Source organism: Ursus maritimus, unplaced genomic scaffold (assembly GCF_017311325.1).
Source record: "Ursus maritimus isolate PB19 unplaced genomic scaffold, ASM1731132v1 scaffold_34, whole genome shotgun sequence".
Classification (NCBI taxonomy): Eukaryota; Metazoa; Chordata; class Mammalia; order Carnivora; family Ursidae; genus Ursus; species Ursus maritimus.
The window spans coordinates 23,702,625-23,716,838 of record NW_024426008.1 but is presented as its reverse complement, the minus strand read 5'-3'; the positions used below and the strand labels follow the sequence as shown (position 1 = coordinate 23,716,838).

Genomic DNA, 14,214 nt, shown 5'->3' with positions numbered 1-14,214 from the left:
ACCTATTCTTCTCAAACTATTCCAAAAACCAGAAGAGGAAGAAAAGCTTCCAAACTTACTCTATCAGGCCAGAATTACACTGATATAAAAACCAGATAAAGACATCACAAAGAAAAAATTACAAGCCACTATCTCTGATGAATATAGATGCAGAAATGTTCAACAAAGTACTGGCAAACAGAATACAACAGTACACTAAGAAAAAAAAAAAAAATCATTCACCACAATCAAGTGGGATTTATTCCAGGGAAGTAAAGGTGGTTCGGTATGCCCAAATCAATCAGTGTGATACATCACGTTAACAAGACAAAGGATGAAAAACATATGATCATCTCAATAGATGCAGAGAAAGCATCTGACAAAGTACTACAACCATTCAGGATAAAAACTCTCATCAAAGAAATTTTAGAGTAAACATATCTCAACATAATAAAGACAAAAATGTGTATTCTCACCACTTTTATTCAACATAGTCAAAGACCTAGTCACATCAATTAGACCAAAAAAAAAAAAAAATCCAAATTAGTAAAGTAAAACTTTCACTATTTGCAAATGACATGATGCCATATATATATATATATACAAAATCCTCACGACTCCATCCACCAAAATACTACTAGAACTGATAAATTCAGTAAAGCCATGATACTAAATTAATATACAGAAATGTGGTTCATTTCTATACAATAATGAAGTAGCAGAAAAAGAAATTTAGAAAACAATCCCATTTACAATTACACTAAAAAGAATAAAATACCTAAGAATAAACTTAACCAAGGAGGTGAAAGATTTGTACCCTGAAAACTATAAAACACTGATGAAAGAACCTGAAGGTGACACAAACAAATGGAAAGATATTCCATGCTCATGGACTGGAAGACCCAATATTGTTAAAACGCCCATGCTATACAAAGCAATCTACAGATTTAATGCAATCCTTATCAAAGTATCAACAATTTTTTTCACAGAGCTAGAAAAAAAAAAAAATCCCACGATTTGTATGGAACTGTGAAAGAACCCGAATAGCCAAAGCAATCTTGAAAAATAGGGACAAAGCTGGAGGTATCACAATCCCAGACTTCAAGATATACATTGAAGCTGTAGTAATCAAAACAGTATGATACTGGCACATAAACACATAGATCAATATAAAAGAATAAAGAGCCCAGAAACAAACCAACAATTACATGGTCAATTTACTTAAAAAAAAAAAAAAAGGCAAGCACATACAACGGAGAAAAGGCAGTCTCTTCAGCAAATACTGCTGGGAAAACTGGACAGCAACATACAGAAGAATGAAACTGAACCACTTTCTTACACCATACACAAAACTAAACCCAGAATGGGTTAAAGACCTACATGTGAGACTTGAAATCATAAAATTCCTAGAAGAGAACATAGGCAGTAATTTCTTTGAGTTTGGCCGAAGAATCATTTCTCTAGATTGTGTCCTTTGACAAGGGAAACAAAAACAAAATTAAACTATAGAGACTAAACCAAAATAAAAAGTTTTTTTGCACAGGGAAGGAAACCAGCAAAACACAAAGGCCACCTACTGAATGGGAGATATTTGCAAATGATATATCTGACAAGGGGTTAGTATCCAAAATATATAAAGAACTTATACAACTCAACAACAAAAAAACCCCAAGTAATCCAATTAAAATTGGGCAGAGGACCTACATAGACATTCTTCCCAAGAAGACATACAAATGGCCAACAGACAACGTGACAAGATGTTAAACATCACTCATCATCAGGGAAATGAAAATCAAAATCACAATGAGATATCACTTTACATCTGTCAGAATAGCTAGAATCAAAAACACAAGCATGCCTACCTCTGAAGCCATTTTATGAACTATCATGTGCCACCTGAGCCTCCAATACAAACAAAAACAGGCAAAACAAACAAAAACCACAAGAAGTAACTGTCAGTGAGGACATGGAGAAAAAGGAACTGTCATGCACTTCTGGTGGGAATGGAAACTGTTGTAGCCACTGTGGAAAGTAGTATGTAGGTTCCTTAAAAAATTAAAAATAGAAACCCCATCTGTTCCAGTAATTCCACTTCTGGATATTTACCCAAAGAATACAAGAACACTTATTTGAAAAAATATATACAGCACTACGTTTACTGAAGCACTATTTATAATAACCAAATTACAAATACAACCCAAGTATCCAGTCCTGGATGAAAGGATAAAGAAGTGGTGTACATACACATGCAATGGAATATTGCTCAGTCATAAAAATGACTGAAATCTTGCCATTAACAACAAGGATGGAGCTAGAGTATAAAGTAAAGTAAGTTAGAAAAAGACACATACCATATGTTTTCACTCATATATAGAATTTAAGAAACAAAACATATGAACAAGGAAAAAAAGAAAAACAAAAAACCAGACTCTAAAATACAGAGAACAAACTGGTGGCTGCCACAGAAGAGGTGTATGGGGAGGATGGGTGAAATATATAAAGGGGATTAAGAGTACACTTATCTTGATGAACACTGAGAAATGTACAGAATTGCTGAATAATTTTTTTAAACCTGAAAATAAAACACTGTATGTTAATTACACTCCAAATTTAAAAAATAAGTTAAAAAAATAGAATTCATAATTTTCAGATGTCAAGAATATTTCCCTTTGACTTTTTCTTAATAATTTAAATATGCTGAACTATTCTTAATTCATTATCCTTACAAAATCAGGCAGAAGGGTAGATTTGGTAGGTAGGTGGTAGTCTGCAGAAGTGAGGAACTTTTCATAATGTGGACCATTTTTTGATGATTAACCTAGTTAGCATTACATAGCGTAGGCTAAAAAAAAAAAAGGACAGAAAGCAGAGGGGGAAGTTAATGTAGAAGTTAGGAATACAGGCACACCTCTGAGATGGTGCAGCTTCAGTTCCAGAACATCTCACTAAAGCGAATTTCATGATAAACAAGTCAGATGAATTTTTTGGTCTTCCAGCACATATGAAAGTTGTATTTACACTACACTGTCATTTTTTAGGTATGCAACAGCATTATGTTTAAAAATACAATGTACATACCCTAATTTAAAAATACCGGATTGCTAACAAATCCTATCATCTGAGCCTCCTGCAACTCAAAATCTTTCTGAGGGTGATGGCTGCTGAACAGGGTGGTGGCTGCTGAAGGTCAGGGTGGCTGTGGCCACTTCTTAAAACAACAATGAAGTCCAGTGCATCAACTGACTCTCTCTTTCACAAAACTTTCTCTGCAGCCTGCAATGCTGTTTGATAGCTTTTACCCACAGAACTTTCAAAACTGGAGTCGACCCTCTCAAACCCGGTCACTGCTCTAGGAACTAAGTTGACCCGATATTCTAAGTCCTTTGACGTCATTTCAACGGTCTTCACAGCACCTTCACCAGGAGTAGATTCCCACTTCAAGAAACCACTTTCTCTGCTCATTCATCAGCAGCAATTCTTCTGTTCCAGTTGTATCCTAAAGATCGCAGCAGTTCCGTCCCATCTTCAGACTCCACTTCTACTTCTAGTTCTCTTGCTATTTCCACCGTTTCTGCAGTGGCCTCTTCCTCTGAAGTCCTGAACCCCTCGAAGCCATCCGTAAAGACTGGAATCAACTTCTTCCAAATTCCTACTAATGTTGATATTCTGATCTCTCCCCGTGAATCATGAATGTTCTTCATGAAATCTACGATGGCGAATCCTTCCCAGAGGTTTTCAATTGACTTTGCCCAGATCCATCAGAGGACTCACTATCTACGGCAGCTACAGCCTCAAGAAATGTTATTTCTTAAAGAAGACGACTTGCCAGTTGAAATGACTCCTTGATCCATGGGCTGCAGAACGGATGCTGTGTTAGGAGACGTGAAAACAACACAAATCGCACTGTCCAACTCCATCAGAACTCTCGTGCGATCAGGTACAGAGTAAGTGATATGCGAAAGGAATCTTTTTTTTCCTTAGCGGGTCTCAACAGTGGGCTTGAAACATTCAGCAAACCATGCTGTGAACAGATGTGCTGTCCTCTAGGCCCTGCTGTTCCATTTACGCAGCACAGGCAGAGTAGATTTACTCTAATTCCTAAGGGCCCTAGGACTTGGGAAATGATAAATACGCACCTGCTACAAGTAAAAAGTCACCAACCGCATCAGCCCCGACCAGATGATCGGCCCGTCCTTGGAAGCTTTGAAGGCAGGCGCGGACTTCTCCTCTCCAGCCAGGAACGTCCTAGATGGCATCTTCTTCCTGTGGGAGGCTCTCGCACCCACACTGAAAATCTGTTGGTCAGTGGAGCCGCCTTCGGTCATGAGCTCGGCCAGATCTTCTGGATCACTCGCTGTGGCTCCCACAGCAGCACCTGCTGCTTCGCCTTGCACTTAATGCCACAGACACGGCTTCCTTCCTAAACCTCACAAACCGATTTCTGCTAGCTTCAGACTTGTCTTCTGCAGCCTCCTCCTCTCTCCCCGCCTTCCCAGAATGGAAGAGAGTCAGGGCCTGGCTCTGGGTTAGGCTTTGGCTGAAAGGAATGGCGTGGCTGGTTTGACCTTTTATCCACTAAACGTTCTCCACATCGGCAGAAAAGCTGTTTCACTTTCCTATTGTTCTTGTGTTCACGGAGGTAGCACTTCTCATTTCCTTCAGGAGCTTTTCCTTCACATTCACGACGTGGCTAACTGGCACAAGAGGCCTCCGCTTTCAACATGCCTTCCTCACTAGCTTGAATCATGTCTAGCTTTTGACTGAAAGTGAGAGGCGTGTGGCCCTTTCTTTCAGTTGAACACTTAAGAGACTATACTGTAGGGTTATAAATTGGCCTAATTTCAATATAGTTGTTTCTCAGGAAATTGGGAGACCCACAGAGGAGGAGAAAAACAGGAAAGAGTNNNNTGGGTCAGTAGAACAGAACACACCCAACATTTATCAGTTAAGTTTGCTATCTCGTTTGGGCACTGTTTATGGCACCCTAAAACGATTTCAATAGTAACATCAAAGATCACTGACCACAAATTACTATAACAAATAATATAATTAAAAAGTCTGAAATATTGTGAGAATTACCAAAATTACCAAACTTTCAATTTGTAAAATATGCAGTAACTTTAAAGTTCAATAAAGCAAAGCATACTACAAGTTATGCCTTTACAGTAAATGGAATCTAAATACCTCATTTAATCCCTTCTTTCCAATATACACCATTTCTATAATTTTGGATAAAACTTACTTCCTCAACTCTTCAATATTACTTCATCTATTATGAAAGATAACAGTATGAACTTCAAAGTGTCAATTTAAAATTTAAATGAGATGATCCACGTGTAGTGATTATACTAGTACTTACATAGAAGATGCTCAACAAATATTAACCATATACGATTGCTATTTAAATTAGTGACAGTCCAAAAAAATGACAGTGACAAAACACGGGCTGAAAAGGTAAAATGGACCACATCTAAGCACATTAATGGAACAGAGGAGAAATGCAGAAATAGACCCAAAGGGATATGAGAATTTATTGTGACATAAAAACATAAATGTTATGATTTTTGTGACATCCTTAAGGATGGAAGGCAGGCCTTAAAACATAAATTTGGGAGTACCCCATGTGAGTAGAGATGAAAGCTTTACAATTTTGTATTAGGACAAAACAAGAAACTGAGAAGAATAAAGAGAAAAGGACACAGACACTGTATTAGGAAAGCAAAGAAACAGCACAATCACAAAAAGATACAATAAGAGTACCAAGAGAAGAATCAGTACAGCAATTCCTATCACAGAAGATAAATGCTAATGGGTGGGAAAGACTGAAATGAAGTCATCTAAAAGAATCAAATTTAAATGCAATGTAATGATTTCATAAGAAAAAACACTATTAAAATTGAAAATGCTACTTACTGACACAGCTATCATGGTACTATCTGGCCTCCATTCAGCTTGTTTGTAGGATCCAAACTGAGAAGATGATTTTTCAGGTTCCTTGTAGGTTACAATTAACACACTGGGCTGGAAGGAAAGAGGTTTATTAGTATGCCATAAAGATATATACAAAACAAGTTTAAGATAATTTATCATGGAGTAATCTGAAAATCTTTTAATAATTCCAAATGTGTATAGAAGATAACAATATAAGCCATCAGCCCTAATTAGCCCAAACAAATCAACTAACAAGACCCAAAAGGAAAGATAGTCTGAAAAGGAATATATCTATTTAAGTTATTAAATTGATAGCTAATAACCTTCAAAAACAGAAACAGGCCTAGATGGGTTCACTAGTGAATTCACTAGTCAAATACTTAGGAAGAAATTATACAAATTCTCTACAATCTATTCCAGAAAACAGAAGCAAAGAGGTTACTTCCTAACTCTATCTGAGGTCAACACTGGTCAAATACTAAAACTAGACAAAAACTTTATAAGAATATTAAACAACAGACCAATATCTCTCATAAACATATCTGTAAAAATTCTCAAAATATTAGCAAATCTAATCCAACAATGTTTAAAAAGAATTATACACTACAACCAAGTGGAATCTACTCCAGGAATGCAAGGCTGGATCAACATGCAAAAATCAATTCATGTATTACAAATCAGTAGACTAAAGAAGAAAAACCACATGATCATATCAACAGATGCAGAAAAAGAAATTAACAAAATTCAATACCCATTCATGATAAAAACTCTCAGTAAACTAAGAATAAGGGGAACTTCTTCAATCTGACAAAGAATACCTACAAAGAACCTGTAACTAACATCATACTCACTGGTAAGAAACTAGAAGCTTTCCTGCTAAACTCAGGAACAAGGTAAAGACACTCCCTCTCACCACTCCTTTTCAAAATCACACTGGAAGTCCTTGCTAATGTATTAAGAAAAGGAAATAAAAGATAACAGATTAAGAAGAAAAAAAAGTACAACTTTGTTTATATATAACACGACTGCCTATATAGAAATCCAAAGGAACCACCAACAAAATAACATGGTAATAACAATTATTAATAAGGTTACAGAATGCAATGTTCACATAAAAATCGACTGTTTTTTTATTTAACAGCAGTGAACAAGCAGAATTCGAAATTAAAACCACAATAGCTTTTGTATTAGCAACCAAAAAATATTTAGGCATAAATCCAACAGGATATGTATAAGATCAAAACTATAAAACATTGATGAACAAAATTTAAAATGAACTAAATAAATGGAGGGATAGTCCAAGTTCATGGATGGGAAGATCTAATATAATCAAGACGTTAGTTCTTACAACTTGAACTACAGATTCAACACAATCCAAATCAAAACCACAGCATGTTATTTTAGAGATTACCAACAGGCTGACTCTAAAGTTTATATGGAGAGGCAAAAGACCCAGAATGGCCAACTCAATATTGAAGAAGAACGAAGTTGAAGGACTTGATGCTACTTCAAGACTTACTATAAAGATACAGTAATGAAGACAATGTGGTATTGGCAAAAGAACAGAAAACAGATCAATAGAACACAGAGCACCAAAAATAGACCCACATAAATACAGTCAAGTGACCTTCAACAAAAGAGCAAAGGTAATACAATGGAGACGCATGGTGTTTTCATCAAATGGTGCTGAAACAACTGGACATCCACTTTCTGGTAATATAAGAAGTTCCAAAGGGTCATCTTGTACTTTCCCTGCCATTGTCCTAGAAGCAGCCATTTTTCCAGGGACCAGTGTTCCATTTTATATTACAGAATGGTATTTTAAAAATATCTGAGGGCACCTGGGTGGCTCAGTCAGTTAAGCATCTGCCTTTAGCTCAGGTCATGACTCCAGGGTCCTGGGATGGAGTCCCGTACTGGGCTCCCCGCTCAGCCGGGAGCCTGCTTCTCCCTCTGCCTGACACTCCCCCTGCTTGTGCTCTCTCTGTCAAACAAATAAAATCTTAAAAAATAAAATAAAAATAAAATAAAAAACAAGATCCGGAAACAAGATGTGTATTGCTAATGCAGTGTCATTGTTTCTAGATCCTCTCAGCAAACACAGTAGGAAACATACAAACTTATACTAAACCATTCATGACCACATTATCTTTCTATATTTCTTTCCATATATACATATGTATATATTTACATAGAGAAACACTGGAGAATAATCAAGCACAATGTGGTTTGTTCCAGCCTTTCTCCCTTACTTGTAACTTTTTCTTTGTTACCATTTCATAGAATTAATTTAGCTCTTTGTTCAACTCTACTATATGCACAGACTAGTTTGGAACTGCTAAGTATATTCCTATAGTAGACAAATTTACCAACTAGAATATTCTGTTTTTATGGCTAGCTTCTTTTACATTAGCATTTGGAAGTGTTGCATAAGCCATTCCCTTAAAATCTCTAAAAACAAAATACAAAAGTTTCTAAGAAGCTAGCATATTCCCAACACATTAAAATGGTTAGAAATCAGCTATTTGTACTAAAAATATCAATTAAAAATTAAAAATCAGTATCTTGGCAGGAATGACATCAGCAAGATGGGAGATCAGGAAACTCTGGACTCTCTACCCCTCCCCCCAACAAATACATAAATTCAGGAACAATTCACAGAAAAATTCCCTTTGGCGAGAAATCTAGAAATTAATAACTGAAAGGCACCTGAAGGCTGTACGAACACAAAATCAGACTCATCAAAGCTGCATGGGAGATGTGGGAACACCCTCCTGCCAGAACCTCCACCCCCAACACAGGACAAAACCCTCCACCCTCCAACTTCTTCTTGGGAAGAAGAGCCCACAAGTCCAATGCCCGAACTTTTCTGGGGGCTGTCCAAAGGGAGGGAAAAGGGTCTGTCTTGCCTTTCATGAGGCATTGATAAGACCTGGCATAATCTAGTCACCAGGGAGGTTGTGAGAGCAGAAACAGAGTACAGGCTAGCAGTTGCCATAGCCCCTCCCCTGACTCAGCACAGAGCTAGTGGATAGGGGGAAAAAAGAACAGCTTCCACCTTCTCCCTAGAGAGAGAAAGAGTTAATGGAGCATAGAACAATCCAACTTTTCTGAAGGACACCTGGGGAATGGCTTCAGTTCATTTGTTACAGTGCACTGAGGGGATTCAGAATACCTTAGACACTTGGATGCCACAAAAAACAAAGGAAGTGTGTTGGACTAGCATGAAGGTCTGAGAGGTCACCAGAATCTCTGGCCAGACTGGTGGGGGTAGGGCGGAGGTGGGGGAAGGGCCTGTGGGGGGAGGGAGGGTGTCTTCTAATATATGAGACCAGTCTATGGAGAGTGGGATTGGTGACTGTTCTGTCTAATGCACAGACACCAACAGAGAATCATGGAAGATGAAGAAACAGGTCAACTGTGTTCTAAACAAAGGAAAGAAAAAAAATCTCCAGAAATAGACCCAAATGAAACACACCTATACGACTTACCAGAAAAATAATTCAAAATAACCACCATAAAAATGTTCACTGAGACTGGAAGAACAATGGATGAACAAAGAGAATTTCAACAAAGAGACAGAAAATATACCATAGTATCAAATTATAAAGCTGAAGAATATAACTGAAATAAAAAATTCAATAGAGAGGTTCAATGGAAGACCGTATCAAGCAGAAAAAAGGATCAGCAACCTCTAAGAAAGGTCACTGGAAATCATTCAATCACAAGACCAATAAGAAAAACATGAAAAAAAAACCCACAGAAAGCTTAAGAAACTTATGGGACACCAAAAAGCAGACCAATACATGCATAGCAGGAAAACAGACCTGAAAGCTTTTTTTTTTTTTTTTAAGATTTTATTTATTTATTCAACAGAGAGAGACAGGCAGTGAGAGAGGGAACACAAGCAGGGGGAGCAGGAAAGGAAGAAGCACACTCCCAGCAGAGGAGCCTGATGTGGGGCTCGATCCCAGAACACCAGGATCGCGCCCTGAGCTGAAGGCAGACGCTTAACGACTGCGCCACCCAGGCGCCCCTGAGAGCTTATTTAAAAAAAACAATGTCTGAAAAATTCCTAATTCTGGGGAAGGAAATGGCCATACAGTTCCAGGAAGTCCAAAGAAACCTAAAGAAGGAAACTCAAAATTATACACTGAGAAAAATTATAATCAAACTGTCAAAAGTTAAAGCAGTGAGAATTTTGAAAGCATAAGGAAAAGGCAAATTGTCATTTACAAAGGAACCTCCATTAGACTAAAAGTGAGTTTCTTAGGAGAAACCTTGCAGGCCAGAAGGGTGTGAGATGAAGAGCTGAAAGAAAAAAGCTGCCAACAAAGCTGCCAATACAATATCCAGTAGTAGTGTCCTTCAAAAATAAAGGCAACATAGTCTTTCCTACACAAAAGCTGAGGGAGTTCATCACCACTAGACTTGCTTACCAGAAATCACATTAGATTTAAGAACATACATAGGCTGAAAGTGACAGGATAGAAAAAGATACTCCATGCAAATAGTAACCAAAGGAAGGCAGAGAAGGTTATATCAGACAAAACTGACTTTAAGTCAGAAAGTGTCAGAAGAGGAAAAAGACATTACATAATAATAAAAGGGTAAATTCACCAAGAAGACCTAACAATTATAAATACGTAGAAAGAGTAATATATTATGTGTAACATCAGAGCATCTAAATAAATAAAGCAAATACGTGCAGAACTGAATAAAGTAAACAGCAATACAACAGTAGGGCTCTTCAATAACCTGCTTCCAATAATGGACAGAACATGGAGACAAAATCTATGAAGAAACTGAAGACTTGAACAACATTACAGATCAAATGAAGCTAACACATATGTACAGAACTTTCTGCAAACAGCAGAATACACATTCTTCTCAAGCATACATGGAACATTCACCAGAACAGATCACGTGTTAGGTCACAAAACAAGTCTTAAATTTAAGACTGAAATCATATCAACTATCTTTTCTGACCACAATGGAATGAAACTAAAAATCAACAGGGCAGAAAAAAGGGAAGGAAAGGAGGGAGGGTGGAAGGAAGAAAGAAAGAAAGCTCACGAATATGTGGAAATTAACACACCCTTGAACAACAACAAACAGGTCAAAGAAGAAATCAAAAGGCAAATTAGAAAATACCTTGAAACAAAACCAAAATACAACATACCAAACATTATGGAATAAAGCAAAAGCAGTACAAATAAGGGAGTTTACAAGCAATAAATGTCTACATTAAAACAGAAGATCTAGAATCAACCTAATTTTATATACCTCAAGGAACTAGAAAAAGAACAAAGTCCAAAATCAAAAGAAAGGAAGAAAGGAAGAAAATAGTAAAGATAAAAGGAGAAATAAGTGAAATAAAGGAGAGTAAAACAACAGAAAAATAAAAGTTTTTTAAAAAGATAAAACTGACAAAACTTCAGCTAGACTTAGCAAAAAAAAAAAAAAAAAAAAAAAAAAGCCTCAAAACCAACTCAAAGAAATATAAAAGGAGACATTACAAATGACACCACAAAAATACAAAAGATCACAAAGGTAACTACAGATAACTCTACGCCAGCAAACTGGACAACACCAAAGAAATAGGAAAATTCCTAGACCACACAACCTATCAAGACTGAATCATGAAGAAACAGAAAATCTGAAAAGACCCATAACTAGTATGCAGATTGAATCTGTGATCAAAAACCCCCCAACAAGAAAAGCCCAAGAGCAGATGGCTTCACTGGTAAATTCTACCAAACGTTTAATGAAGAATTAATGCCAATTCTTCTCAAACTCTACCAAAATATTGAAGCAGCAGGAACACTTTCAAACTCATTATATGAGGCCTGCAGTACACTGATAAAAAGCCAGATAAAGGCACTACTAGAAAAGAAAATCATAGGTCACTATCTCTGAATACAGATGCAAAAATCCTCAATGAATTACTAGAAAACTGAATTCAACAGCACATTAAAAAAAAAATCATACACCACAACCAAATTTGATTTATATTCTTGGGATACAACTATGGGTCAACATACAAAAATCAACTAATGTGATACACTGTGTTATCAGGGTAAAGATTAAAGTCACATAATAATCTAAACAGATGAAAAAGTATATGACTAAATTCAACACCCTTTCAGAAGAAAAACTTTTAAACTACAAGCAAAAGCAAAGTACTTCAACATAAAAAAGGCCATTAGACCTACAGTTAAATCATAGCCAACAGTGAAATATTAAGGAGGGCACGAATTGCATGGTGCACTGGGTGTTATATGCAACTAATGAATCATCAAACTTTACATAAAAAACCAGGGATGTACTGTATGGTGACTAACATAATAAAAAATCATTAAAAAATAAAATAAAATAAAATAAAATAAAATAAAATAAAATAAAATAAAATAAAATAAAATAAAATAAAATAAAATAAAATAAAATCTCTCAATAATCACTCTGAATGTGAATGGCCTAAATGCTCCCATAAAACGCTACAGGGTTGCAGACTGGATAAAAAAAAAATATGACCCATCCATTTGCTGTCTACAAGGGACTCATTTTGAAACTAAAGATACATCCAGACTGAAAGTGAAGGGATGGAAAACCATTTTTCAAGCCAATGGACCTTAAAAGAAAGCTGGGGTAGCAATTCTCATATCAGAAAGATTAGATTTAAAACTAAAGACTGTAGTTAGAGATAGAGAAGGACACTATATTATTCTTAAAGGATGTATCCAACAAGTGGATATGACAATTATAAATATCTATGCCCCCAACAGGGGAGCAGCTAGATACAAAAGCCAACTCTTAACCAGAATAAAGAGACATATAGATAATAATATGTAAAAGTAAGGGACCTCAACGCTCCACTATCAGCAATAGATAGATCACCTAAGCAGAAAATCAACAAAGAAACAAGAGCTTTGAATGACATACTGGACCAGATGGACCTCATAGATATATACAGAACACTACACCCCAGAACAAAAGAATACTCATTCTTTTTGAATGCACGTGGAACTTTCTCCAGAATAGACCATATACTGGGTCACAAAACAGGTCTCAACCGATACCAAAAGACTGAGATTATTCCCTGCACATTCTCAGACCACAACGCTTTGAAACTGGAACTCAATCACAAGGAAAAATTTGGAAGACTCAAACACTTGGAAACTAAGAACCATCCTGCTCAAGAATGATTGGGTAAACCCTGTAATAAAGAAGGAGATCAAACAATTTTTGGAGACCAACAAAAATGAAAACACATCAGTCCAAAACCTATGGGCACTGCAAAGGCAATCCTAAGGGGAAAATACATACCCATCCAAGCCTCACTCAAAAGAACAGAAAAATCTAAAATGCAGTTTTTATATTCTCACCTCAAGAAGCTGGAATAGAAGAACAGGCCTAACCCATGCACGAGAAGGCAGCTGATCAAGATTAGAGCAGAGATCAATGAATTAGAAACCAGGAACACAGTAGAGCAGATCAACAGAACTAGAAGCTGGTTCTTTGAAAGAATAAATAAGATTGATAAGCCACTGGCCAGACTTATTCAAAAGAATAGAGAAAGGACTGAAATTAATAAAATTATGAATGAAAGAGGAGAGATTAAGACCAACACCAATGAAATAGGAAGGATCATTAGAAACTTTTATCAACAGCTTTATGCCAATAAATGAAACAACCTGGAAGAAATGGATGCCTTCCTGGAAACCTACAAACTACCAAGACTGAAACAAGAAGAAATTGATGTTTTAAACAGACCGTTTAATTATGAAGAGACTGAAGCAATGATCAAAAACCTCCCCCAAAAACAAGAGTCCAGGGCCTGACAGATTCCCTGGGGAATTCTACCAAACATTCAAAGAAGAAATAATACCTATTCTCCTGAAGCTGTTTCAAAAAATAGAAACAGAAGGAAAACTACCAAACTCATTCTATGAGGCCAATATTACCTTGATCCCCAAACCAGGCAAAGACCCCATCAAAAAGGAGAATTACAGGCCGATATCCCTGATGAATATGGACGCCAAAAGTCTCAACAAGATCCTAGCTAATAGGACTCAACAGTACACTAAAAGGATTATCCATCATGACCAAGTGGGATTCATCCCTGGGATGCAAGGGTGGTTCAACATTCGCAAATCGATCAGTGTAACAGATCATATCAACAAGAGTCAAGAACCATACAATCCTCTCAATAGATGCAGAAAAAGCATTTGACAAAATACAGCATCGTTTCCTGATTAAAACACTTCAGAGTGTAGGGATAGAGGGTACATTCCTCAATTTCAT

At 36.6% G+C, this 14,214-nt stretch overlaps 1 protein-coding gene across 4 annotated transcripts in view; it reads right to left on the bottom strand.

Moving 5' to 3' along the window:
* Nucleotides 1-14,214, bottom strand: part of RIC1 (RIC1 homolog, RAB6A GEF complex partner 1) — a 136,501-nt gene that overhangs the window by 104,622 nt on the left and 17,665 nt on the right. For all 4 annotated transcript variants that reach the window (XR_005831860.1, XM_040620312.1, XM_040620314.1 and 1 more), the window contains exon 2: nt 5,893-6,000. Coding sequence is in view for 3 of the 4 variants with exons in the window: in XM_040620312.1 (XP_040476246.1) it covers nt 5,893-6,000 (108 nt within the window). In the remaining variant the exon portion in view is untranslated. The remainder of the gene's footprint in view (nt 1-5,892; nt 6,001-14,214) is intronic.